General features: G+C 49.9%; 1 protein-coding gene across 1 annotated transcript in view; it reads left to right on the plus strand.

Annotated features, from left to right (window-relative positions):
• LOC125739792 (zinc finger protein 521-like) overlaps positions 1-27,055 on the plus strand; it is an 82,382-nt gene that overhangs the window by 30,468 nt on the left and 24,859 nt on the right. The window contains 2 exon segments of the mRNA XM_049010246.1: positions 7,931-11,286; positions 11,523-11,607. Coding sequence (XP_048866203.1) covers positions 7,931-11,286; positions 11,523-11,607 — 3,441 coding nt within the window.

Below are 27,055 nucleotides of genomic sequence, written 5' to 3' on the forward strand. Positions count from 1 at the left end.
ATCCATCTGTGTAAACGGGAATGTTGCTGGGTAAAGGGTGCACAGCACGTCGTTCCTGGGACCTCAATCACCGCTCCTTCACTTTAAAAGTTCACGTTCACACGTCCTACGCGTTACGCCGGATTGATCTGTTTTTAGAGGAAGACGCACGACACAACTCAAAGCAGTTAGTGTCATTGGGGGCGAAGTTGCTTTTGTTTAGATGTTTATAAAAAGCTCCTCACGATCTTCAGAATCTCCAGCACTAAAGAGTCTTAGGTTGTGTAGCTGTCAGAAATATTTTTATTTTTTGTAAAACTATGGGGAATCATCTACTCGAGCTGTACAAACCTACCCATCCATCTTCCATACAAATATTTGTCTTCTACGCAAATATTTATTTCAACTGTGTTTTTTTTTTTTTCCCACCCCTTGGATTTTCCATTACGGTATTCGAATGCCGACTTAAAGGCTTATTCCTGTAATTCTGCTCAACCACCTGTTTCACGGGCATCCACTGTCCCCCTGATTTCTGTGGGCATTTCCTCAGCCCTTTTCACCATTCCTCAGCAAGTTTAGCGAACGAAAGCAGCACACTCGAACAAACGAATTCTGTGGCGATTCTTCATCGTGCACGATAAAAACAGGGTGAAAAGAGACAGAAAAGAAACTGCTCTCAGGGAAAAGATGAAGAGCCCGTAATAGGAATAGGAAAAATGATGGAATCTTCTAGGTGTGGCTGTGTGCGTTTTACAAATTCAGAATGGGCACAGGTTTATTATGCATTCTTGGATGTGATTCAGAATTGATATTTGGTCTGTCCCCTGAGCTGGGGCAAAAATAATATCCCAGATGGTGAGTATCGGTAGCTAAGTAAATAGTTACCAAGCCGCCATGAACAGGAATTCTGGCCAAACATGAAATAACAAGGGGAAAGAAGCAGGCCTTTTATTTATAGATGTGCAGAACGGTCTGTCGTTTCTTGTCCTCTTGATAATACCCGGCCGCATCTTTCCTCATCCGGTGCCGCTAATGAAAGGTGTTCACCTCAAAATGGATGAGATTCCTTCATTCATACCTTTACGTGTTTCATTCATTCGTTTACCGATCTAGCTTTTTTTTTTTTTCTTCCTGTCTTTCTTTGTGTGCCGTTTCTACTGGACTTCCTTCGAGTTATCTAGAAGATCCCAGCCCGCAATCCAGTGCAAACAGGCTGTGTGATTCTTGCAGAATCTGGAGGTTCTGGCAGCAGGAGGTAGCCTTGGTGGGGGTGGGGGGGGGGGTGGACGTGGAGCATGGATGAAGATGTTTGCTCATCTGGCCTGCATTAGAACAGTGACTAATGACCGCGAGGGCCTTCAGGCAGCTGCCTGGCAGATGAAGGTTATGGCATGCAGTTCAGGCGGCATGGGGTAGCTTGAGTCCACGCATAGCATTCCCCCCACCCCCCCCCCCAATTATTTATGAATACAGCCGAGTCGCTGATCCATCTCAGCCAGGTGTCAGGGATCGAGGCCGACGTGGATCGCGCGCCTTGACGTTTCAGACAGGGGTGTTGTTACTCGGGCAGCTGCTTAGAAGTTCACCACCCACTCTCCTCCAGGAGTAGCAAGGCGGCCCTATGGGAGAGCAGATGCTATCATTTTCATGGCGAACAAAACATGATTCATGAGGGCGGTAGGTCAGGATCTAGTGCAAGGTGTGTTAATGTCTTCATCTGTGCTTCAAGGAGGTTCGTACTCTAGCATTAGCATCTCCAGCTCTGTTTCATAGTGCTAGTTTTAGCGTCTTCGGCTAATCATCACAATGCTGGTTTGCTAGCTTTAGCGTCTTGAGGTACACAGGATGCTAACGTCACATTGCCGCACACATTGCTGTTGCCGTCTTGCTCTGCTTGTCCTCACGTTCCTCCTAAAAAAATGTGCCACTAATCCTGAAACGGCACTGCTTCGGCAATTTTTGTAGTCAAAAATTAGGACATTAAAAACGTGAATAGTTCTCTCGTAACGTCAGTAGATATCGTCTGTAATAAACGTGTCTGTGAGAAGTGTGGCCAGACCCGTAGCGGGCCCGGATTGCACCAGCTGGATTTCGTCAGCAGCCCCCCATGTGGTCCAGAGCGAACTTTGGATTGGGGGCGGAGGGCCCCTCTGGCTTTTGCTGGAGGACACAGTGCTCTCTCCCAGTAGTCCCCAGGGGGCGTGCAGCTAGCCAAGTTCCCCCCCCCCGTCCTGTGGGGCCGTCCTGTTTGCGCGCTTATGTCTGACCTGGTCAACTGCCTGTGAAGAGTCTGCCGTCGCCCCCCCCCCCCCCCCATCAGAAATGTCAAGGATATTAAACTGGCAATGGACATGGCACGCAGTCCAGATGTGTTTAATGCCCAGTGGCATATCGGCTTGGATGAAGTTCGGGATCTTTCCTTTGGTTACCACTGCCTGACGTTTTTATGAACTTGTGGTGTAAAAACAGTGGAAGCAATGTCATGGAGCTCAGGACTAATACTGTTTATGTGCTAGTGTTAAATTGACAAATCGCGTGTTTTCAGTTACAGAAAATCATTAGTGTAAAAAGAATCACTGATGTTTAACGTTTTCCAGGGCATTTTTGTAATTTGCCAGAAGTTTCTGTTGTATCTGGAAGTGACATACTGATGCTGTGCATGTGTGTATGACATTCATGGGGGTGGGGGTGGGGGTGTGGCCATCTTGGGCATACAATGGTGATGGAGGCACTATGAAGGACGACAAGGGCAGGTCATGTGACCCACGCGTCGTTCTCTGGTTTCTTAACAGCGCCCCCTGTCTCTCTCTTTTTGTTCTGCAGCAACACATTCATGAACGTTGTAATGCCACCGCGAGTGCCTGCACTCCAAAAGCATGACTTGCTCTCTGATTTGGGTCACGTCCGGTTTACGGTGAACTCTGACATTTCGTGTCGCTCTTCCCGTGCGACGGGCCCCCTCGCCTGTTCGATATTGTGTTATTGATGTGTTCGGAGGAGGGAAACTCGACTTCCAGGACTGGCATACAGGACAGGCAGCCCAGACGAGCTTGACAGCGTCAAGCAACATTAAGTCCAAGGCTTGGGAGCTTTGGATTTGTGTAAGATGACTGGAAAACTCCCGTCGATATTTTTTGGTGAGACTTCGGCATGCAGGGTTCCCCCTGCATGTTGGCAACTCCGGGCTGTGTTACTTGTTACAGACCGCCTCTCGCGGGGGCTCCCTGAAGCTGGAGTTGACTCTAGCGCACACAGAGTACCCAAAAGACACTGGCAAGCAGCAGTGGCAACGATCGGCGCTCTCTCAGCGGGAGTAAGGAAGCCGTCTAGGACCTCAGACGGCAAAGCTGACGGCTTCCGTCGATCCGCCGCCAAGGTCGTTTGCCGCCGCACATTCTGTGCGGCAACAACCTTGACGTGGCACGTCTTAATTTGGACGTTTCACACCCCGGCCTGGCGGTCAGCTGCGGCAGCTGTCCGGAGCCGCAGGCGCCCGCGTGGGCGCTGCCGGTGTGGGGGATGCTGGGAGATGTGTTGCCGGGGATGCCACGGTGACTGACGCCACCCCACCGCCCGGCAGCTGCTCGGACAGAGGAGCGGCCGTCTCTCTCTCCCTGGCTCGTGGCCTGTACCATGTTATCCATAATGTGAGGGGGGGGCAGGGAGTGCACCAATGCCGCCGGCTACCGGACTTTCTTTAGATATTCCATTTCTATACACTGTACGGAACGTTCATTCATCTTATACCCATCATTTATACCACACCATGTATACCACTATAAAGATGTACGTTTTGTAAGGATTCACACAGACATGAATAATGTACAGCTGTTTCTAGTACTTTTGCACTATTTTTCACTTTGGGATTAGATGCCAACCTGCATTTTGTTATCTGTGCAGTGACTAGATGTTGAATGTAGTCTGATGTAATCCAGTGTGGATTAAGTGTTAGCACAGTTTTATGATTCATTCATCCATCCAGTGAGCTTGCAGTGAGCCCAGGAATCACAGTACATGGCACCGGGGACACCCTGGACAATATTCCAGTCCATCGCAGATCACTGACTCACGCGCTGCGGACAGCGGACCGAAGTGTTTACGATCTGATGACGATGTGGATTTAGCATGCATATCGGAGATCTTTTGAGAGGGTACGCCATGCGATTTAATTTATTTACGTGCCGTCACTGTGGATCTCGTTGCAAACTCAAATGGGTATTAAATTCGTAGGGTGGGGCGGGGGGAGGCGTAGCTGCACCTGTCGTTCACAGCAGCCCAAACCCCTGGTTTTGTCGCCTGCTACGTCCCACGGCGCTTTCAATTAAAGGGCCGGGGCCAGCGGTTAGCGCGATCCCACTCCGGGTGTACCGATTTGATTAAATCAGTCTTGTCTGTGCCGACCCCCCCCCCCAAATTTTCTTCTGTTGTTCCTGTGGGTAATTTTCATGCGTGAGGAACCATCTGGAAGGCAGGGTAGCATAGCTTCGCGTAGCTTATATGTATTTCCTTAATTCAGTGTTTCTCAACCAGGTCCTCGGGGACCCCCAGACAGTCCATGTTTTTGCTCCCTCCCAGTTCCCGGTGGAGAGCAGAGATGCAGCAAAAATGTGGACTGTCTGGCAGGGAGCTGGGAGGGAGCAAAAATGTGGACTGTCTGGCAGGGAGCTGGGAGGGAGCAAAACCATGGACCGTCTGGGGGGGGGGGTCTCTGAGGGCCAGATTGAGAAACACTGCCTTAATTTTCCGCTAAAATGTCCAGTGACTTTCCCTTACATAACATTTATTCTATTCTGCACTGTGGTAAACACAGATAAAATGAATTCAAGGTACACTGGAATGCATCTCCTTGCCTACCCCACCTTGTTTTCCATGAGACACACAGACACATATAGAGGTGAAAGCAAGCTTGGGGGGGTCACAACACAGGGTCGACCAGCATGGATCTGGGGGTTAAGGGCCCGTGGGTATGGAAGCATTCTGCTGAGGTCGGGGCTCAAACCGGTAACCTTCTGATCACCAGCGCAGAGGTTTAGCCCTCTAAGCCACCCCCCAAAAACACTTGCTACGATCATGCAAAATCCTCACATACAGAGCTGGGGTGGGATTTGAACCCTGGACCCTTCCCACCCACCATGCCCCCGGCGGACTTGATGAGATGATGTGAATAATGTTACTCTCTTATTTTGTGTCATATGTTAAATGGTTTTTGAAGGAGCTGGACGTTAAAGGGTTAAGGAGCCTCCCCAGTATGATCGGGCTTTTCCGGGCCTGAAGTCCTGACCCACATGCTTATTTGTGAACAGACTCGCTGTCGTTTTTTAAACAGTTTGGCACCAGCTGTGACACCCCCCCCCCCCCCGCTCGGGGGATGGCGCCGGGTCATCCTGAGTCGCACTCGTCTGGGGGTAGGTGGGAGGGAGATGGCAGAGAGGGTCTGACTCTGCGACGAAGCCCCCTTCCTCCTAGGATGTGTCATGTGCTCTCGGCTGGGGGTGGGTTCCGAGGAAGGACCCGGTGGCCTGATAAAAGCATCCCCACCCCCCCCCAGCTTGGCCGGAGGGAAGGAGCACGTCTGTTATTTACTCAGGCTGCTCCGGATTGGGAGTTGGCGGTAGGTGTAGGGGTGGGGGGGTAGGCTGGGACCTGACAGCTCCTATCTCCGCTGTGCTCTCTGGGGGCCCCCCCCATCCTGCCAGCGTTCGCACACTTGTTCTGTCGTGTCTGCTGGAAATGGCCGGGTGGGCTGCGGTGGAGAAATGGGAATGGGGGGGGGTAATGGCAGCTTAGTGTGAAATTTCCGCTGTGTTCCCAGTTTCTCAGTGAGGGTCTTGTCTGCATAAACCCAGGCAAACATGGGCAGCAAGATTATGTACATATATAACTGCCGTTATTATTGTAGTGTTATTATCTGTGATTAACAGTGATTGTGGTCCTACCAGCAGTAGTCTTAGTTATTTTGTGCCCGTTTAATTATAAATGGCCCTTGTACCTTGTTTAACTTTTTTTGTCGTCATAGTTACTGTTGAATGTTAATTAAAGTGGTAGAAATCTAATGGCATTTGCAAGCTCTAAAAATAGTTTTTTTTTTTTTTTTATTTCTTGGCGGTGAGAGTCACCTTGGGTCCCTCAAGTCACCTTCTACATTTTCCGACAGGCGATCTAATAGACACCGATGTCGGTATGTGCCAAGGGGACCTGATTTGGCCATCCTGGTCGGTCTCGGTGTCTCTTAATATGCGTACTTGACCGTACTTGTGTTCTTGCGTGCCCCATTTCCACTATCGTCCATTGCTGATGTACAATTCCAATACGCAGCAACAGAAGTACGGAGGACGGTAAAAATCCCCAGATGTTGCCCCAGTCCCATGATTCGATGCGCCCTAAGTTCGTTCTTGGGATGCAAAACGTCTCTTGCCAACACAATCTTTGTGTTCTTGGTATTGAGAAACAGCCTCAGTGTCGTCCATGTGGTGAAAAGCAGGCACACAGTCGGACGGGGGGCTCCTTGGCGTGGAAAAGGTTTCACGTTTCTTGGTGCCAGGTGACTTTGTTTGCTTTTCTCCCACTTTTTAATCCGTTATATTTTTATTGTGTTTTATATTTTAATTTCTTAGTATGTCTGTCATGTTGTACTTCTTTCTTGATACGTAAAGGCACTTCAGGCATCTGTTTCAATGCCAACCCTGCCGCTGATGTCAGCAGTGAGACCTGAAAATGGCTTTTTCTTCCTGCTCGAGTTTTACGCCCCCCCCCTCCCCCTCGAGTCTGCATAATAAATCCACACCTTTTCAGTTTTCCTTCAACATACTCAGTCTTGGCACGCAGAAGGGCTTGATTTATTTACTGCGAGAAGTTCAGAGCACTTGGGTTTCAGAAGAGGAGGAGGAAGCAGCTCGCAACCTTTTGAACTTGAGGAGAGTGATCTTTGGCTCAGACGTCTAATTACATCGTATCTGTAACCTGTGTGCCTTGTAAAATCCTGGGCTGTTAATGATAAAGGTTTCCCTCCCCCGCCACTGGCTTTGATGTGACTGGATCAAAATGGAGGCACATTATAAGTCCTCTACATTCCCGCGATGCCGCATTCTTCTAAGAACACAGACATCAGTTTCGAGTCTGTCCAGGTTTCTGATATTTACTTTATCCATGGTAGCAACTTTCATAGCTCATTCCGGTATGGAGACTATTTAATCTGGGTTTTCTGTTCCGTGATCATGAAAGCCATCTGTAAAATTTATTTTTATTGTGTTTCAGTATTCTTTCTACATGGATTTGTCCAGGAGAGCTGAGTACGTTTGATACATCCTACTGGGCTATTTAAACTTGGTTGTTTTGCAAGTGTATCTGTTGAAGCTGGTAAAAAATTTTTGGTTATAACAGAATACATGTTCATTGGGCAGTCTTGGTCATGTAATATTTTTTACCTTTGATTCGTATAGTGAACATGCATAAAAGTTAGTGCGGAAAATTGCAGAGAATTAATCTTTTGTCCGTAAATGAGTAGCAAACAATAGTTGTAATTTAAAAAATGGAAATGAACTAATTTGCCACACGCAGGGAGCCGATCTCAAGGCCCCCCGCTCATAGGAGGAGACGTCAAAAAAGCCTACATTCGGAAGCTCAGTGGGCCAAGTCATTACATGACCACATACAAGGCTAATTATAGTCGGAGTATTTTCATTTTCTTATTTTACATGTTGCTGGAGATTTCCGGCTTTCTCGAAAATGCCTTATTGTGAGGACCTACTCGTGCAGAGCCCGCACTGAAAAGCATTCAGCACAATAATAATGATGCAAATTATGGCCGCAGCCTCTAGTTAATTTTTGAACACCTTTTTTTCGTAAATTAAAAAGCCTAATTTCACCTTCAGTTTTGTGAATTAATCAAAAGCCATTACGTGCCCGCTTGTCCTTCTGGCAATAACCTTTCTTCTTTCTCTCGCTTCCGTAGACGGAGCCGATGTAGATGATGACCCATCCTGCTCTTGGCCTGGCTCTTCACCTTCCAGCAAAGACCAGGCATCCCCGGAGCACGGGGACGAGGCCGATTTCGGAGAAGAGGAGGGCCGCGGTGGGCTGCCCTACCCCTGCCAGTTCTGTGACAAGTCGTTCAGCCGCCTCAGCTTCCTGAAGCGCCACGAGCAGAGTCACGGCGACCGCCTGCCCTTCAAGTGCACCTTCTGCAGCCGCCTGTTCAAGCACAAGCGCAGCCGCGACCGGCACGTCAAGCTGCACACGGGTGACAGGAAGTACCACTGCCGTGAGTGCGGCTCCGCTTTCTCCCGCAGTGACCACCTCAAGATCCACATGAAGACGCACGCTGTAGGCAAGCCGCACAAGTGCACTGTGTGCCGGCGCGCCTTCCAGTCCTCCAGCTCCCTGCACAGCCACATGCAGGTCCACGAGCGGTCCAAGGACAGCGGCCAGGGCCTGTCCGCCGAGGACGACTGGAAACTAAGGGAGACCCAGAAGTGCAGCCAGTGCGAGGAGGGCTTCAATGCCCCTGAGGACCTGCAGAAACACATTGCCGAGTGCCACCCGGAGTGCTCACCAAGTCAAGACAGCGGCGCCCTGCCTTGCATCTACTGCAAGGAGCTTTTCGCCGATGAGGGTGCCCTCCTAGGCCACATCGAACAGGCCCACACACGTGACAAGAAGAGCCATGCGTGTGCTGTCTGCGCCGAGCGCTTCCGCACGGTCGAGGACCTCTACAGCCACATGGACGTCCACCAGCAGCCCGAGTCAAGTAACCACAGCAACAGCCCCTCGCTGCTCACGGCGGGCTACACCTCCGTGTCCAGCACCACTCCAGACTCCAACCTCTCGGTCGACAGCTCCACCGTGGTGGATGCTGCACCGCCCTTGCCCAAAACCCGGCGGCGGAAACGAGCTGCCCAGCATGCGGCCGGAATGGCCAGGCTGTCCTCCAAGCAATCCAAGGTCACATACAGCTGCGTCCACTGCAACAAGCAGTCATTTTCTAGCCTGGCCGTGCTGCAAATCCACCTGAAGACTATGCACATGGACAAACCCGAGCAAGCGCACACCTGTCAGTATTGCCTCGAGGTGCTGCCCTCACTCTACAACCTCAATGAGCATCTCAAGCAGGCTCATGGCACCCACGACCCCAACGCTCTGCTCTCTCCTGCCACGCTCCAGTGCAACTTCTGTCCCGAGGTGTTCGCCGACCTCAACGGTCTGCAAGAACACATCCGGTGCCTGCATGGTTTCCCCAGCCCAGTGGCGAAAGAGAGCAATGCCTTCTTCTGTCCTCAGTGCTTCATGGGCTTCCTCACAGAGGCCAGTCTGGAGGAGCACATCCGTCAAACGCACTGCGACGGAGGAAGCCTGCGTTTTGACTCCCCCTTGGCTGGGACCCCTAAGGATCCCATTGTTGAGGTTTACTCATGTTCCTATTGCACCAACTCACCCATATTCAACACCGTTCTGAAGCTGAACAAGCACGTCAAGGAGAATCACAAGAACATTCCCCTAGCACTTAACTATATTAATAATGGCAGGAAGTCCCACTTGACTCTCAGTCCACTCTCCCCCATGTCTGTGGACCAGTCCTCCTTGAAACAGAGTGGGTCCTCATCCCGCTTGAGCAGTGAATTTATCTGCAATCAGTGTGGGGCGAAATACTCTAGTTTGGATTTGTTTCAGACTCACCTGAAGATGCACATGGACACTAGCCTCCCCGAGCTGACTTGTCCACAGTGCAACAAAGAGTTTCCAAATCAGGAGGCCCTGCTGAAGCATGTCACCACCCATTTCATGATCACCTCCACTTACTACATCTGTGAAAGCTGCGACAAGCAGTTCACCACGGTGGACGACCTGCAGAAGCACCTGCTCGAGATGCACACTTTTGTGTTCTTCCGCTGCACGCTCTGCCAGGAGGTTTTTGACTCCAAGGTCTCCGTCCAGCTTCATCTGGCTGTCAAACACAGCAATGAGAGGAAGGTGTACCGCTGCACCTCCTGCAGCTGGGACTTCCGGCACGAGTCAGATCTGCAGCAGCACGTCAAGCACAACCACCTGGAGAGCCAGGGCAAAGTACACAAGTGCATCTTCTGCCGGGAGTCTTTCGGCACTGAGGTGGAACTCCAGTGCCACATCACCACCCACAGCAAGAAGTATAACTGCATGTTCTGCAGCAAGGCCTTCCACTCCATCGGCCCTCTGGAGAAGCACCTGCGGGAGAAGCACTGCATCTTCGACTCGAAGCCACAGAACTGCGGGGCCAATGGTGCTTCTGTGGGACCCGAGCCCACCCCCAAGGATGATGCAGAACTGCAGGGCATTGTGGCCAACAGCAATGAAATCCACAACAGCCACGACGGCAGCGAAGAGGATATAGACACCTCTGAGCCCATGCATTCCTGTGACATCTGTGGCGCTGCTTACACCATGGACTCCCTGCTGGCCAACCACCAGCTGCGGGACCACAACATTCGCCCAGGTGAGAGCGCCATGGTCAAGAGGAAGGCCGAGATGATCAAGGGCAACCACAAGTGCACGGTCTGCTCTAAGACTTTCTTTTCTGAGGGGGGGCTCCGGGAACATACGCAGACCCACTTAGGCCCCGTCAAGCACTACATGTGTCCCATCTGCGGCGAGCGCTTCCCATCCCTCCTCACCCTCACTGAGCACAAGGTCACCCACAGCAAGAGCCTGGACACGGGGAGCTGCCGGATATGCAAGATGCCCCTGCACAGCGAGGAGGACTTCCTGGAGCACTGCCAGATGCACCCGGACCTGAGGAACTCCCTGACGGGCTTCCGTTGTGTGGTCTGCATGCAGACGGTGACGTCCACCCTGGAGCTGAAGATCCACGGCACCTTCCACATGCAGAAGACTGGCACCGCCATGGCTGTACAGCCGGCTGGACGTGCACTCCAGCTCTCGCAGAAGATCTACAAGTGCGCCTCGTGTCTCAAGGAGTTCCGCTTCAAGCAGGATCTGGTGAAGCTGGACACCAGCGGCCTCCCGTACGGGTTGTGCTCCGCCTGCACGGGGGTGGGGAGTCAGAGCTCCAGCCCGGCTGTGAATGGCAGGAAGCAGCAGCAGGAAGCCACCGCCTTGGCTCACGCAGACAGGCTCAGCCCTGGTGAGGTGAGGGCTAAGGCCACCCCTGTCAAGACGAGGTGCTCAAGCTGCAACGTCAAGTTCGAGTCGGAGACAGAGCTTCAGGGCCACATGCTGTCCGTCCACAGGGATGTGGGGGGCGACAACCACAGCGGCCCACCTCGAACACCCCAGGTTTCCCCCATGCCCAGGGCCAGCCCCTCCCAAACCGACGAGGTAATCCCACCTTTGGCTACTTAGAAAGTTAATGGTCACAATCACCATTGTGTGAATTTTTGTTTTCCAATACAACAACATAAGTATTGTTTGAATTTCTATTGCCGTTCCATAAATGTGGTCTGTGTAGCATTATGCAAACATATGAATATATGCTACCTGTCTCATATCATTCACTACTGGCCCTCTGTAAAAATGGTACAATCCCTTCATCTTTAACTTCTGTCCCTCTGCAGAAGAAGACTTACCAGTGCATAAAATGTCAGATGGTCTTCTACAGCGAATGGGACATCCAGGTCCACGTCGCGAACCACATGCTCGGTAAGAGTGGGCCGCGGGTCTTGTTATGCGCTCAGTAATGGGTTGAGTAACCCTGGATCGCTTTGCGGTCGTGTGCTCGGATTCACTTCTCTTAATGGGACGAAGGAGAGTCATATGCCGGCTGCTGGGTGCATGTTTATGTATGTTAGACAAGTGCATACATTTATAATTCCAGCCCATTCCGTGCTTGTTCCCAGATATTTTATGCTGAGGAAATTATCTAGCTATACAGAACCCCCTGCCCCAATATGTTGATGAGACAGGAGGTTATTTACTGAGGAAACTACACTCAGCTCCCTGGCTCAAAGGTAAAAAGCAGACCCTGATGTAAGTCCAGGCTAAATCTGATTGATGGAAAATGAAGCACTTTGATTCTCACGGGGTGAAGATGAGATATGGCAACATTTCGCTTTTTGTAAGGCACATTGCAGATGATTTTTATTTAGATATTAGGACAGGTTCTGCGGGTTAGTGTTGGGACCGCCAAACCTCCACGAACCCGGGTGTGAAGGTGCTTCCTAAAGGGCCATGGATACTGAAGGAGTACCCTGATTTGCCACCCGTGGTCCAAAGTTGGTTCTTGTTACTGTGTGCGTGTGGTCTGGCTTTTCTTACTTATCTCCTAACTGGATATGCGGTCGATTGATGGTTATTAGCTGTAGCTGGACAGCAGTTTCTTAGTATTTTTGTATTGTTTTTCAGATAATAAGTAAAACAGAATGTCACAGCAATGAGTTTTCCCAGCAGGGTGACAGGGAAAGTTATTTGCTCTTGAATTAGCTTTTAAGTGCAAACTAAAGACTGAAGGCAAAATTTAAGAATGTGGCTAAAGCAGTTTGTTGATCTGAGGGATGCAACACAGAGCGGAAATCAAAGCGGTTTCCTCTGTCGAGTAAATGTCAGCATTTTGTAAAGGGAAAGGCTGTCTAATGCCTCATTCCTCTTGCCATGAGTTTCCCACGAATTTCCCTGCAACACTTTACTGTTCAGCCTTACTGGCTATTTCTGATTTTATTCCAAAAAACGGGTTATGTCTCCTCAACTCAGTAATATCATCAGACGTACAGGTCCCCGAGAAATATGATGTTTGCTACTTATGTCCAAAATTAAATAGTGTATGAAGAATGCTGATAGTTTTTAGATATACAAAAATGTACAGAACATGCCAACCTCGAATGGGGAAGCAGAACAGAAAAATGACACATTAATGGATATAAAGTTATGATGTTTACATGCTGAACAAAACACTATACCTCAAATGGGGAATATTTTACATTTGTGAAAATCAATGGACCCTAGCAAATAGGATATCTAAAAACACAAGACTTAAAATCACAATAAAAAAACACCAATTTTAGCTTTCCAGGTGATTAGCCAGAAACATTGCTGACTGTGTACTACCATGAGTGAGCTGTGGAGAGTGAGATACTGCTGCTTCCATATTTCCACCATCCAAAGTGGTTTCAAAGGGCACCACTTCCCGTATTTTTGTTTGTGGCAATGAGATTAATCCAGTTGGGTCAAGGGGGGAGTTGACAATAAATACTCCTTGAAAATAAATCCAAGACTTAAACTTGTATTGTTTTCTCCATTTTTTCCAGACTTTAAAGGTCAGGAAAGCAGTGAGCATTAGAACCAATTTTCATTAAAAATAATAAAAAAAATTCTCATACCAGTTAAACAGCAAGAGTAAAAAACCTGCTGGGTGTAAAATGAGCTGATCGGTGCAGCTGAACATGGTGTAATAACGGATGGCAGACCCACGAGAGGCTCCCTTGATGACAATGGGTTAAATCTGGACAGAGGGCTTATTACTGCACAATGGATTTGGATGAAGCCATCCTCATTTGGACAAGCTTTAAGTACTTCTCTTTTTTTCACTGGAAGAGGTGCTTTCCGCCATAATGGCCATCTGTCCAGGAGAGATTAGACGGGGGCCCAGGTCAGCTCTCGTCAGCTGTCATGGTTGTAACCTCGGTAGCGGTACCTGTGTGTCCTCGTGGGCATCGCCGTCCGCTATCCCAGCATGCCGTAGTGCAGGCGGGAAAACGCGCGCGAGAAGGCGAATGGGGACAAGTGGCGGAGGACTCGCCGCCTCTCTCGTCTTGGCCGGAGTTATTATCGGAAAGCCTCCCTCCCCCCGCGCCGGTCACATACGAAGCCTCAAGTCTCATGAGTCGCCTGCCTGCCAGGGCGGTTTAATACACCAGCGAGACGCCCGGGTGAGGAATTCAAAGCAGATGCCACTCAGGTGCGGGGCTTCCGCCATATTGAACGCGATACGCTGCCGGGCTCCGCTGGGCTTAGGGCGGAGACGTGGGCTCGCGGATGCTCTAACCGAGCAGCGTGTCGTGAGTGAGCAGCTGTCGGAGCATTTTAACTGCATCTCAGTGCGGGACATTAATACGGGGGGAAAAAACCCGCAATACTGCGCTAAGCGAGGGAGACTTTAACAGTTGGTCGCTCTCGTCTGGAGTGTCTGGCAGGGCGCATAGCTATGGCTAACCTTTTATTTATCCCTTTTAGCCACAGGGACATTAAAGCCATTAGCTTCCATTAGCTTTCCTGGTCGCTATTAGTTTGGTCTTTTGTTTATTCCATTACAGTGTTTTCGATGATGTTTTGAATACTTTGAGTTTGCAGCTTCCCAAAAAAACATATACATCCATTTTAAAGCTTGCAGGGATCTGACCTACTGAGCTTATATGTACCCAACATAAAAGCCACAAGGAATTATTACATCAGAAGCAGCGGTATTTGGAAACATCACTGTTTAATAATGATAATAATAATAATCATGTGGCCCTGGCTCATCGATTCGTAGTCTAAATCGTAGGTTTTTTGTTCGATCCAAATGAGACAAAGATGTGCTTAATCTAATTTTTCTGGGATATGCTTGGGTACTAAGTCCCATAAACCTTCATTGACAGATAATGTCACATGAAGCATGAAAAATGTGTTACTCCCTCAAGAAGCATGATATCCTTAAAGTTGATTTTCAGCTTTAGTAGTTTTAAAACTCCGGTTCAAGTTGAAAATTCTGCAGGTATTTCTTTCCCCCCATTCACACTTAATTGGCTGAGTGTTTCGTTCCGGGGGGGTTCCGAACCACGAAAAAACAAGTGTGTCCCCCTCCCCTCAAGCACAGAGATGGCTGTGAGTTGGTCCGAGTCACCTCTACCAGTTGGGCCGGTGACAAGCGCGGTCGCCTGCCAACCCTGCGAGGTTCCCTCCGTGTCGCAGGACGGAGCCCGCAGCCTGCTAGGCCTCGGTCGGAGGGATGCAAATTCGCTGTACAGCTGGTGGCACCGTGGGGGGGCAGCGGCGTGGGCCCTACTGGAGCTGGAACCTGGGCAAGTGTCATGCCTCACCCCTTCCTCTTGTATTCTCTCTCTCTCTCTCTCTCCCTCCCTCCCTCCTGCCTCACGATCTATATTACAAAAAAAACCCCAGTCAAACAGCATATGATCTGCTGCCATTGCTAACTGGAGACGCCTGGGCCGGAGGTCCCCAGCAAGTCCCCTGGGGGAGCCTGCACGGCGCGCTAAAGTATGACAGACTAATGATTGTGAAACAAGTGGTAACCCCCTCATACACCCCAAAAGAGAGACCCACCAGCCACAGTGATTGAAGCTGGTACCCGGATTAAAGCGAAAGGCTGCTAACCAGCTTCTACACCAACGCCTGTGCCTCCCTGCAGCTCTGTGACGGGCCCTTAGGAGGCTTTCCGTCTGGCTTAGGAGGCCGTGATTGTTCCTTCCCTCATTCTGCACTTACTGATGCTTATATCCAGTAAAGTACAGCCCCTCCTGCCCAGCCGTGCGTGTCATTGGTCATTAGCAATTAGCTCGACCTTAATGCTCATTATATCTCAATTTCTCTAATATACCCAAGGGGCACTTGAATCTCAGAAAGAAATTAACTTACTCCAGACTTTGGTTTGTGCTTTTTCTCGCGTTTTGTGATGTTTCTGCATTAATTATGTGCTTATTTCTTACATAACCCGTCCACTACAGGAGCGGAAGGCTTCTTCGGTGAATCAGAGGATATTTCTTGTCAGAAAAACAATAGAATGCCATCTTTTTAAAGAAAATGTTCAGATGACTTGTGGGCGGTAAGCGAATACGATGACATTGTTTTGGATGCGTGCGGCATCTCTCACGAGTTTGCGCGTCTCCCCGGAAACGGCGAGGAGGCCACCCCCCCCCCCCCCCGCCCCGATCACCCCGTGCGTTCCCATCTTTTATTCATGCCTCTGCAGGCACACGCATTTTCCGTGTTCCATTGACCCTCCTGAATCTGGATGATAACGCTTGGCTGGCGTGCCCCCAGTCCCTCCCTACATCGTCCTGCCGCTACGCGTTATCGGGGGGGGGGGGGGGTTCACCACGTGACCTGCTGTGTTGCTAAGCAGCCAGACATGTGGAAGCCGCCTCGGTACAGTGCCTGGGTTCTCTGAGGTCGACCTAGTTTGTCCGCCTCATGACCTGGTACCTGCCAGGCTCATGTGCCGATCGGATCTGTCCAGTTTACTGTTTGCCCTTTTAGGATGGTTTATTTTTTTGGGATGGTTCAGCATCCGCTGCAGGTACCATGAAGCTGGGGAGACATGGTTTTAAGCTGTTCTTTCTGCACACTGTGCCATTCTTGTCATCCATTATAAGAGTATTATGATCTAATTTTCCCCTTTTAAATGGACTGTGAGTATAAATGCTGCAGAGAAAATGAATACTTTGCTTATGTGTTTTTCAATATAATGATTTGTTAATTTTATTTATAATCACATTCTAATTTCCACTGCTGATACAAAAATAAGAAACAGTGCGGTGTAATCTTATGTAAAGTAAACTTACTGTTGGACCACAATATTGTGTTCAGTATTGATATACTTAGATGCTGTGGATTGTTTTGATGGAGATGGTATTTAAGTGTGGAGCCGTAGTGCCTCCCTCCCTGGTCTTTGTGTGGTGATGTCAAGCAGCTAAGTAACAAATGTGGTGGGGTGCGTCCCATCCCCCTGCCTGTATGAGTGGCAGGTGCACTCACAGGGTTGCTGCGGTGCCCAGTCGATCGGTCAGATTGACAGCTCTCCTCCTTCGTCCTGCCACTGCGGTAGCTCGTGTCTTTTTTAAAAAAAAAAAACATTTTTGCATGTGTAAATGTTGCCATTGAGCGCTCCGGGATTATTTTTTTCTTCTGAGCTGTGTATGTATGACACTAATAAAACTTGTGCGGTGCCCCAGTAGGGAGGCTCACAGAGCAGTAACGGTAGCGTGCTCCCACTCCCACATGCTACGTAACCGTCCTCTATACAAATGTCAGCAGATGTGGTATGTAGAATAATAGATTTAATAGAGTTTGGAAACGTGAGGTGTGCCTACCTTGCTTACAAGGATTTTAATTGTTTTGTTTTATTGCGTTTTGTTTGTGTACTCGGGCCAGTGGGTTCCATGGCAGTCCAGAAAGTGGACTCAAAGAAATGTTTGCAGGTTAATAATAATAATAATAATAATAATAATAATAATTAAACTTAAGAAGAACAATATGTGATTGCTTGTGCAATAGCATTTTTAGTGTAATCACTGCAGGAGAAAAAAAAAATTATTTGCTGATTTACTTTTTTTGTCATGAAGTCGTTTGTGGGTAGACCTCACCCCCCGCTGCTAGGGGTGGCTTCTCTGTCAAGCATTTTACGATGTCTTTTGCTTGATCAGTGATGGAATGTTCCGGACCTCTAATCGGTTACAGGTGTAGGGTGGGGAGTTAGTCTCCTGTTTTGGCTGCTTTGACAGAGTGTATTTGGGGTTGAAACTCAATAGCGATGTGCCAGGGACACTGTGGAAGTGATCTGACTAGCACTTTTAAGCAAGACGCATACAAGAAGTGCATGTCGCAGCCATTTCAGTTGATCCGAAGGTGTTTAGCCTCCAGGCTTTTATATTTTAAAGTCCCAGCATGTGGGGTAGACGAGACCGTGTCACTTCGGCAAACATTAATCTCCCTGGGAGTTTGCGAATAAATGTTTTATTCATCTGGATGAAAATGGTTTTCTCTTAAGTAATATTAATGGAAGTGTTGGGGGAGGGGTGGACCTTTTTAATGTCTGGCTTGCGAGGCAATAAAAGTCTTTCTACTTATGTAATTAGAGCTGATCTATGCAAATTCTTGATTAAAGTCCTAATTGCTTAATTGTATTTATGCGGAAACGTTTGAGTGTGTTTCTGCATGTCGCTGCTGTGGAAATGGAGTGTTGGCAGTAAAAATAGTGTTTAAAAAATCTTGTGAAATGACGATCTTTTGTCTGAAAAACGTGATCTCTCTCGCTTTGACTATGTGTGCCGGAGTGAAACTGGCCTGCAGATCCCCCTGGTCTTCAGCTGAAATGAGATGATAAGACCTTTCAGTCATCCTCCAGCTGTGTGCCGTGATGTTAATCCGATCAACTTCAATAATAAGAAAAGGACCAAAGAATCACAATACATGATGTGCAAAAGTGAGCCACAAGTGATGGTGTTGGGGAGGGACTTCTTAAAGGAAAAACACTAAAACAATTTTACATTTTCTCCAGCAAAACAAACAAACTTAAATATGCTGAAATGTTTTTAAATTCCAGCATGTTTTCGCTTTTTGGCCAGGTAATCTACAAATGATGTTTTCTTCAGTTGAACATGTCTGCTATTCCCCCCAGCCCATCTACTTTGGGAAAGGTGCTTAAACCATAATGATTATCATCAAGAAATATTAATGTGTCCAGCATTTCCAACCTAAAAGCTCATTACGGCCCAAGTTGTGGCTCATCAGTCAGGCAAGGGTCGTGCCAAACGGGCTTCTGGCCGGGCAGTCTCCTGCTGCCTGTGGGTCCTCGCAGGGCCAAGCCAGGGTCACTCCTGCTGGTGCCCCGCCTCCACACCGGGCACTCCTGCAATGGCTGCCCTCCTCCCCAGCCCCCTGCTGGCAGGAGGCTGCTGCCTTCTGGAATCACAGAACCTGTGGCACTGACACGGGGCCAAGGGGGTGGCTGTGTATGCCTGTGTGTCTGTGTGTGTGCGTTTGTGTGTCTATGTCTGTGTGCACGTACACAAGCTTGTCAGTGTATACATATGTGGGAATGCTTCAGGATATTTTTCAGAAATATTACTTTATAAACATTCGTATGTACATTATGGATTTGTATTACTTTTGTAATATGCTGGTAATTTTGTAATTAAAATCTTGTTAAAAGCATTTTAAGCTTCTAACAAGGTGAAATTTCGCATACTAAAATTGTGTGTTAACACTTGCTGTTCTTTTTTTTATTATTATTTTTATTTATTATTTTCTTACTCTGCACTTTCTCAAACAATGCTTCGTAAAATTGGGCCACTCGATTACCTCTTATAAAGGAAAGGAGCCTTAGTGAATATCGTTGTTGCTGCAGAGTTTCTACATTCCGTATATTGCGTGTGGTGATACTGCTGCAATGTGTGCGTTTAGCGCGTTCTGGGAGTGTCACGTGTTGGGCTGCTGGGTCTGTAAGCTATCACAGGGAAGTCACAGTTTCCTCTGGGTCGGCGTTTGTCTGATGGTCTCAACTTCCTCGGCACCCGGACAGCATGTCCATGACCTGTGACCGGCGGCGTGTCGGTCGGCACTTTCCGGAAAAGTCCCCCGGCGCCACGTTTCACAGCTGCGTGTAAACTGCGCTGATTTGCAGTCGGCCATGTAAGTTTTTCAGATCAGTGAGCGGCCTGCTTCACTTTCCATGCAGATGGCACATGCCAGTGTTAATTATTAACAAATTAAAGTGTGTTTTAAGATATTAATCTCAGGGAGGAGCAGCTTAAAAGTCTCAATCTGTGCCTCATGAGTGTTTGTTCACCGTTCTCGTGCGATGTGACGTGGCAGGGGAGCTCAGATCCTTGCTGTTTTTCACATTCCTCTTTACTGGTGTTATGTCATCGCATTCCTTCTGTCTTACTCAGTTTATTTTACTTTGGATTGAGAAAATCTTCCAGAAAGCCTCTTTCCCTCTTTTTTTTTGGCGTCTGTTGGTTTGGAGGGCGAGTGCCGTTCGCACTGAACAGCACGGGAGCGTGTGGGGGTGGCGTGCAGGCGGGGGGGCATGGGGGGTGTTGGCCCGGGAAGTTCACAGGGGGGGGTCCTCAGCTGGGGAACAGATGTGGGGAGGTGGGGGCTGGGGGGGTGACTGGGCCTGTGGAGCTTGTCGGGGGACTCGGGGAGCCACGCTCCGGAAGTTTCCCTGTGCCTGTCCTCTGATACATAACTGTACAGCGAGCAAATAAGCAAATGCACACACGTATACAGTTCACATGGGTGCCTACGGTTCGCTAGTGGTCGGTCCCTATAGGAGGAAGGCTGGCTGGGTGGGTGCATGGCTGCATGGTTCTTCAGTGCCCCCTACCCCACCCTTCCCTGTGTGTCTTTCAGGCAGCTCCTAGTGGAGGCTGCGGTATGAACCCCCCCCCCCCCGCCGCCTTCATCAGCATTCCAGCCATGAGAGTAATTAAAGCAGGAACGAGTTGGGCTCCAAGCGGAGGAGGTACCTCTGATATCGCGGGCTGGATGATGAATGCACCGCATCACAGGAGATCTCCAGGGGTGGGAGGAGATTTTACTGATTTCTATGCTTCTCCCCCCCATTCTCGTTTAGGCCTATGCCAAACCGGCTTTTTGTGGCCCCTGTGTTTCCAAAGCCCCCCTGGATAGGGGTGGGTGCCACGGCGGGTCCACACTAGTAGCAGGTGGAGCATTTCTGATACTCAGTCTCCCTCTGGTTGGGACATGCCGCTTCTCGCCGTCATCCATCGCAGGCGATGCTGAAATCACTTCCTGTGTCATGACCCGGGATTACTGGCAGGTTTCTGCCTGGAATTCTCCTGCTGTCTTTCGGCTCGGCTCCGGGGGTGACAGTGGCCCGACTAGAGCCCGGAAGCTATGTGTCCGTCCCGGAGAGTCGGGATTACATGGCATGTTTACCTTACATGGTCCGTGTTTATGACACCAGATGGCCTGATGGTACTAGAGTAATCCTCTTTATGATTTCTTTGGGATTTGTTTGCTCGTGTGGGTATTTTCCAGAAAACCAGCGGGTGATTAGTCACGTTAGTTGACTGCATTTCGGTGTGGTGTGGTCTCTTTAAATTTGTCCATCCCCAAGCTTGGCCCTGGCCTGCAGGCCTTTCATGGGAGCGCTGGTTGTCACTATGTCACAGGTAAAATCTTGTTCCTCATCCCTAACAAACCCATTATCGCAGCACTAATGGTTCCAGTTGTGGAAAAACCAGGTCGATGTTAGATTTTATGTAGGATTTCTTGACACCTTGCAATAATCTTTCCCCCCCCATTATCAAAATACCAGTAGATTACAGATACGAAGTATATTTCCTTTTTTGTGCAAGCTTCTTTTTTCTTTAAAACTCTTTGAAAACTAAACCCAACTCAGGATGACCTTAAGCACAATGTCATCTCTCTCATTCATGTCATCTGAGGCCAGAACGCTTCTTAGAGTGTTTACAATTCCCAGAAGAAACATCTCATCAATTCATAGAGGGTCCGTAAAAGAAACATTGATTTTTTTTTTTCCTTTCCTTCCTTCTCTCTTGTTACTTTGGCCAAATTACTGGAACACGATGCTGCACTTTGGAGCCTTTGGAGAGATGAGAGAGGGAGCGAGAGAGTGAGAGAGACACTTTCAGGGAGATGAAATCCCTTTAGACCCATGTGACGTCACTGTAAGACTGAGCCCAGGGAAGGCATGTTTTAACAGACTGTTAAATAAGATGTTAAGTAAGGCTTAGTTTTAGAACTGAAAACTAGACCAGAAGATCGTGTGTTCAGTACCCTGGGGGTGGGGCGGTTGTAGCGTCACCCTTATGATGCTCAGAAGGCACTTAACAAGAGAATTTTTGGGTTCTGTCTAGCTTTGTGTGTCATATATTATAGGCTATGCAGCTGTAATGCCATCAAACCTAAAACTGGTTGCTTTGTTTTTCAAGTGGGGTGCATCTCAGATGTAGTGAGGAAAATGGCTCTTTAACAAAGTGTCTATGCAGGTCTGAGCTTAGGTGACGGCATCTCGTGCCACGTTTTGTCAGATCCGTGATCCAGGGTTGGGGTTCGAGCATCTCGTCAATCCTGCAGCGACGATGCCTAAGAGCCAATCCTCGGTTTCCCTAAGCCCCACGATCCAGAGATGCAAGCCAGCGTCCCGGTTTCTGCGTGGGCTTGGGCCTCCTGCCTTTCCGGTGTCCTCCCAGCCGTTGTCCGGCTGCTGTATTGCAGCTGGCTCACCTCGTCTCGCCGCCTCCGGAACGATTAAAGGGAAAAACGAAATGCATCTGACCGCCCTGTGCCCCTGCCGGGTTGGGCTCGCATGCGACCGGGAGGCAGCCCCGCCGTCCCAAATATGGGCTGCGGACCCGGGCACGGAGCGCACCTTTCCCGTCCCGCGGGGGAGGCACCAGATGGAGAGATTTGATTAACCGGGCAGCCTGCTACCAAATGTTCGGCGGGACACACACGAGCGCACACACACACACATACACACGCGCGCCGGTGACACTGGGAGCGGGGCTCTGAAATGGCGGCCCGTGAGGGAGCAGGCGCCGAGGTGCCGTAAAGCAGACGGCCGCCTGAGCACCAGCTGGGGCTTTCGGGATCCGGCGGTCCCCAGAGCAGACGCTCCACGCCGGAGACGGCTCCGCTCCGCCATATGTGGAACTCTTCTATCCTCCGCCTCGTTTCCCGGGGGAGCAGGGCCGCTGGGACGCGTGCAGGCAGGTGAATTGCTCTTAAAGCAGGGCACTTAATCACTGGGTTAACGCAGGAAGCCTGGGGAGAGGAAATGGAGCTGCAGAGAGACCGGCTCAGACTGCCGGAGCCCTGGAGCTCGTTTCTGTTCCTGGGGGGAAAAAAAAACTGGACTGTGTGCCACCAGCCCTTAGTCCACAACCTTCATCAGGAAGCGCTGGAAATCCTTGGAAAGCTCCGTGTACGTTATCATCTTTCTCCAGTCTTTCCCTTCCCCCCTCTGTGATACTGCTCAGATGTAACGTCACCCCGTTCTGACGGCAGTGTTTGTTTCCAGCCCTGCTTTAAGTACCTTCCCTGTCCTCTTTGATTATCAGTGAGGATACGCTCTCCCTGGCTGATAAAAATGTCACGTTCTGAGCAGAGTCTCATCTCCCCCCCCGGCTCTCTGCACGGCAGCCCGTCATTGTGTCCCGGCTTTGGTGCCTTCTGGGGGAGCGGGTCAGGCTTTCCATTTGTGTGCCTGCCATTTCCCTGACTGCTGGCAAAACATTTGGACGTTTAGGACAGGTGTGCTTTAAGGTTAGATGAAGGCTCCTCTGTCCCTTTCCAGTTTATCGAGTGGCTGATTTGCGTCGCATTACATAGCTATTCATGGTGACATCGCTGGCTTGGTAAAGGGGCCACTCTTACCCCCCCCTGCCCTTCAAGGTGCTTCATAGATCATTAGGATTAATGGCTGGAAGGAGGTGTTGTGATAGGCGCAGATTGGGAGAGTGGAACCACAAACAGCAGGGTGTGTCCAGTCTCCCTGCCTTGCTGAGGGAGGGGTCAAATCTTCAAGGTTAATGAGGGGGGGGCATCAGTGGCACCGAGTCTGACTCCGGTCTCCATTCTTATCTCGTGAGCTTTCAGCCACTAGAGGTTCCAGAGGGTTTTCCTCATCCTGCGGCAGGACAGTGTGATGTCATTGCATCTCCACATGCTTCATGGATCCCAGTTACTGTAGCACACTGATCCCCCCCCCTTTTGGAGGGTGGGGGCTCAGCCTGAGATCCAGAATGACACTTCCTGGTACGGTCTGTACACGGGGTGGCATGGTGACACAGTGGTTAGCACTGATGCCTCAGTTCTCTGGGTCCAGGTTTTGAGCCTCCTCCATGGTTCCATGTGTGGAGTTTGCATGTTCTTCCCGTGTCGTTGTGGGGTTTCCTACAGGTATTCCGGTTTCCCCTCACAGTCCAAAAGCATGCTATCCCAAATTGTTCTTAGGTGTGAATGTGTGTCTGAATGGTGAGTGTGCCATGTGATGGCTTGGTGCCCCATCCTGGGTTATTCCCTTCCTTAAGCCCATAGCTTCCAGGATAGTCTCTGATTCATTTATCCTGCTGCTCTGATAACGCCAATCTGACCTGACGCAGTGTCTCCCTGGTGCATGAGGCACCGCCCAGGCTAAGTGCTTGTTTTGAACCTGGTTTATCACTATGGTGCTTCAGAGTAGTATAGGGAGGCAAGGGCAGCTGTCCCTGGAGGCTAAGCCACTGACAGCCCCCCCAGGGAGGGACCGCAGGGCTGGCTCATTCGTCAGCACTTCTAGGTCTGCTGGGAGGGCATTACCTTGCCCCAGCACTCTCCTGGCTTCCTGGGAGAGCTGAAAGCCTTGACTTCTACCGCCTCTGTGCTAGTAGGTGAAGATGGCAATTGAGTCCGGGCTATGGGTGACCAGAACTGTACAAGATCCAACATCGTTTGAGACACGCTGTCTTTTGCCTCCTTACCCACATCATTTTGCTTGCCGTTTCATTCACCTACAAACCGGCTGATGGCAGAGCTGTTCACAGGGCGACAGCCAAGAGGGGTGTAGTGGAGGAGATGTTCTTGAAGCCGTCACATATAAGTCACAGGTAAATGAAAGAATGGTTCAATCAGCACATGCTTTGCTTTGGAGAGTGGGTACTGAATTGTGTGCGTTTGCGGTTTGTTGTCAGCTGCCTTTCTCTGCTTCACATTTCATGCTTGGTTTTGATTCTGTTGTGGGTATACTTTGGGCCGGGATTGAGGGACAGCCCAGGTCTGGATAGTCCGTCGAGTCATCGTCTTGCTCGGATGGATCCGTCAACGTGTGGCTTGTTTCTGAGAAGTTGTCGATGAGCCTTTGAATTACGAGAGTGTCAGATGATCAGACAATCACTTGTCGGGTCCTCGCTAACGTTTCTTGCTAGACTCTTCCCGTTTTCATCACATCAAAGTGCGGCGTGATACTCTAGTGTGTAACCCTCTCCTGCTGTATATACATCCCAAATGCTCGGTGTGTTTATAACAGGTTAACACCAGGGCCACGTACAGGACGCCATTTCCTTGAAGCTTCTGGATTTAATCCCTCTTACGTGATGTACATACAGATGCATCAAATGTTAAGACTTTCCTTAGGATCAAGGTGCATTACGAGTCCTGCAATTTGACATCGGGGGCCATTGACCCTTACAGGATCAGCAGCGTGCTTGGATTTCACTATGTGTGTGTGTGCGCGCCTAAGGGGTAGAGTTCTGTATAGATATGCTTCCGTAATGTGATATATAACACCAAAATAATAGACTCTAGGATGCGGCTAGCAGACGACAACCTGGGTTTCAGCAGTTAGTTTTGTAGGTTGTGGTCATGCGTGGGCGTTACCATCTGGGTCACAGGGGCTTCCGTTCTGGTATCCGTCTTTCCTGGCCCAACTCCCGCGGAAAGCCCCTTGTTTCCCCGCAGTAACTCCGGACCGCCTTAGTGCCCCCTCACGGCTGCTATTACGGAATGGGGGCTCTCAGCTGATAGGATCCCCTTTTGGCATTGCTCAGATTTCTTTACCCAAAACAAAGAAATAAGTGAAGGACCACTGGGCTCCTTGCAGAGTTCCCCAGAACCAGGTAGGATGCCTGGTTCCTAGATACTGCGGCACACGTGACCCACCCGTCCGCCATCTTTGAGTGATGGGAGATGCTTCCAGACTTGCAGTGGGTGGGGCTATCCTGCGCTGTCACTCACTGATGGCTCAGCTAACTCTAGTTGGGTTAAATCTAGCATTGGAAAAAGGCAGGTGATAATTGGTGGTATGAGAGAACCACAAGTTTGGCTTAACGTCGAAGTCTACTGAACAGAAACGGGGATTTATAGTTATAATGGTGACACATTTATGCAGAATACCAGAAAACGGTATCCTTCATAACATGCGAAACTAAGAAAGACGTGCCTTATGGTTTTGCCGGCCAACGGTGATTGTTTCAGGAAAATGAACCCCCCCCCCCCCCCCCCCCCCATATGTGCCTCACGATGCCACCTCACACATCCCTCCTGGATGAGTGCGGTTTCCATAATGAGGTCCCCTATCTGAACGGAGGAGCTAATTCTGATGTACCCGAGGTAATGAAGTCCCCTCCCCCGGCGTGAGCGCCGGCGTGGAGTGGCAAGGGGGGCAGTAATGAAATGGTGCCTCTCACGGGCACATGTACGCCAGACGCGCGGTGCCACGTCGCAAAAGGTCGGCTCGTTGTTCACGCGGATATATGCGACACGTAGCATGGCCTGCGCCAAGTGCAATTACGCTAACGACGCATACCCCCCACACCCCCTGCCGCTGCCGGCCCCGCGTGCCCCTGCCGACGGAGTCGGCCTGCACGGCGGGAGTCTCCTTTTCTATTAAGAAAACCTCCAGATACCTGATGATGAATTCTCCCCCGCCAAATGTTCTTCTTTCATCGGCAGGCTGGAGCGCTCCTGAAATGAACCCGGAGAGCCGTGTGACACGTCGGGGGGGGCGGGGGCTTAGGCGAGCCTGCTCGCATCAGGCATAGTAATCAATTAATGAGAATGGCTGTGGGTACGAGCCTGGCTTGGGACTGAGGCTGGCTGCGGACCGATGATGAAGGGGCGGGACCAAAGTGCAGTGACACAGCTGAAGCTAACCAGTCGCATCCTGACGTCCTTCCATTTGCTCGATGGCGCTGTTCTGTCATCTCGCTGTTAACTTAGTACGCATAGAAGATCGTTTCTCCATTTTCACTCTCTCTCGTGATGGGTTTAGCGGGTCCCCGCGGGCGCTGGCAGGGCGCTGGGGAGGAGTGGTACGACGCCCGTGTCTGTAATGGGTCGCCGCAGGCGAGGCAGCTAAGGCGCCGGTGGCCCACTTTGATCTGTCCTACTGAGTGGCGTCGCACGTCCCCGACGGCCACCCATATGTGCAGTGTGCCCGCGTGCCTCTTCGCCTGTGCGCGTCATTTAACATGCCGGGGGCCAGTGCACAGCTTTACTGGGTTTCTTCTGCTTTTCAGTTAAACTTGCATCCTCTCTTAATCTTAAAGTGTTTGCCTGTTTTGCCTTTAATTGATTCTTTTACCAAATGAATTGCTCCTTATAATATGTCCAAAATGGCACAAAAGAGATTCTGTAACAGCGCCGTGGTTGTACAGTTACTGAGGACATTCTGTGTGCCGTATTTTAAAAGCTCGTATGGTAACGTCCTGGCATGCAGTAATTGTGAAACACTGCTGCAGCCTTTAGGACTGGCTTATCGATCACAGTGACTTTCTGTAAGGTTTCCAGATAAATTCGCCTCATGGAGCCGTCTCTAAGTGGGGACCTGGCTCATGTTCCACATTCCCGGTCACATCCACTAGGACATGAGGTGCTGTGCGATATCAGTCTTATGTAGAATTTT

The sequence above is a fragment of the Brienomyrus brachyistius genome, chromosome 4 (genome assembly GCF_023856365.1).
Source record: "Brienomyrus brachyistius isolate T26 chromosome 4, BBRACH_0.4, whole genome shotgun sequence".
Lineage (NCBI taxonomy): Eukaryota > Metazoa > Chordata > Actinopteri > Osteoglossiformes > Mormyridae > Brienomyrus > Brienomyrus brachyistius.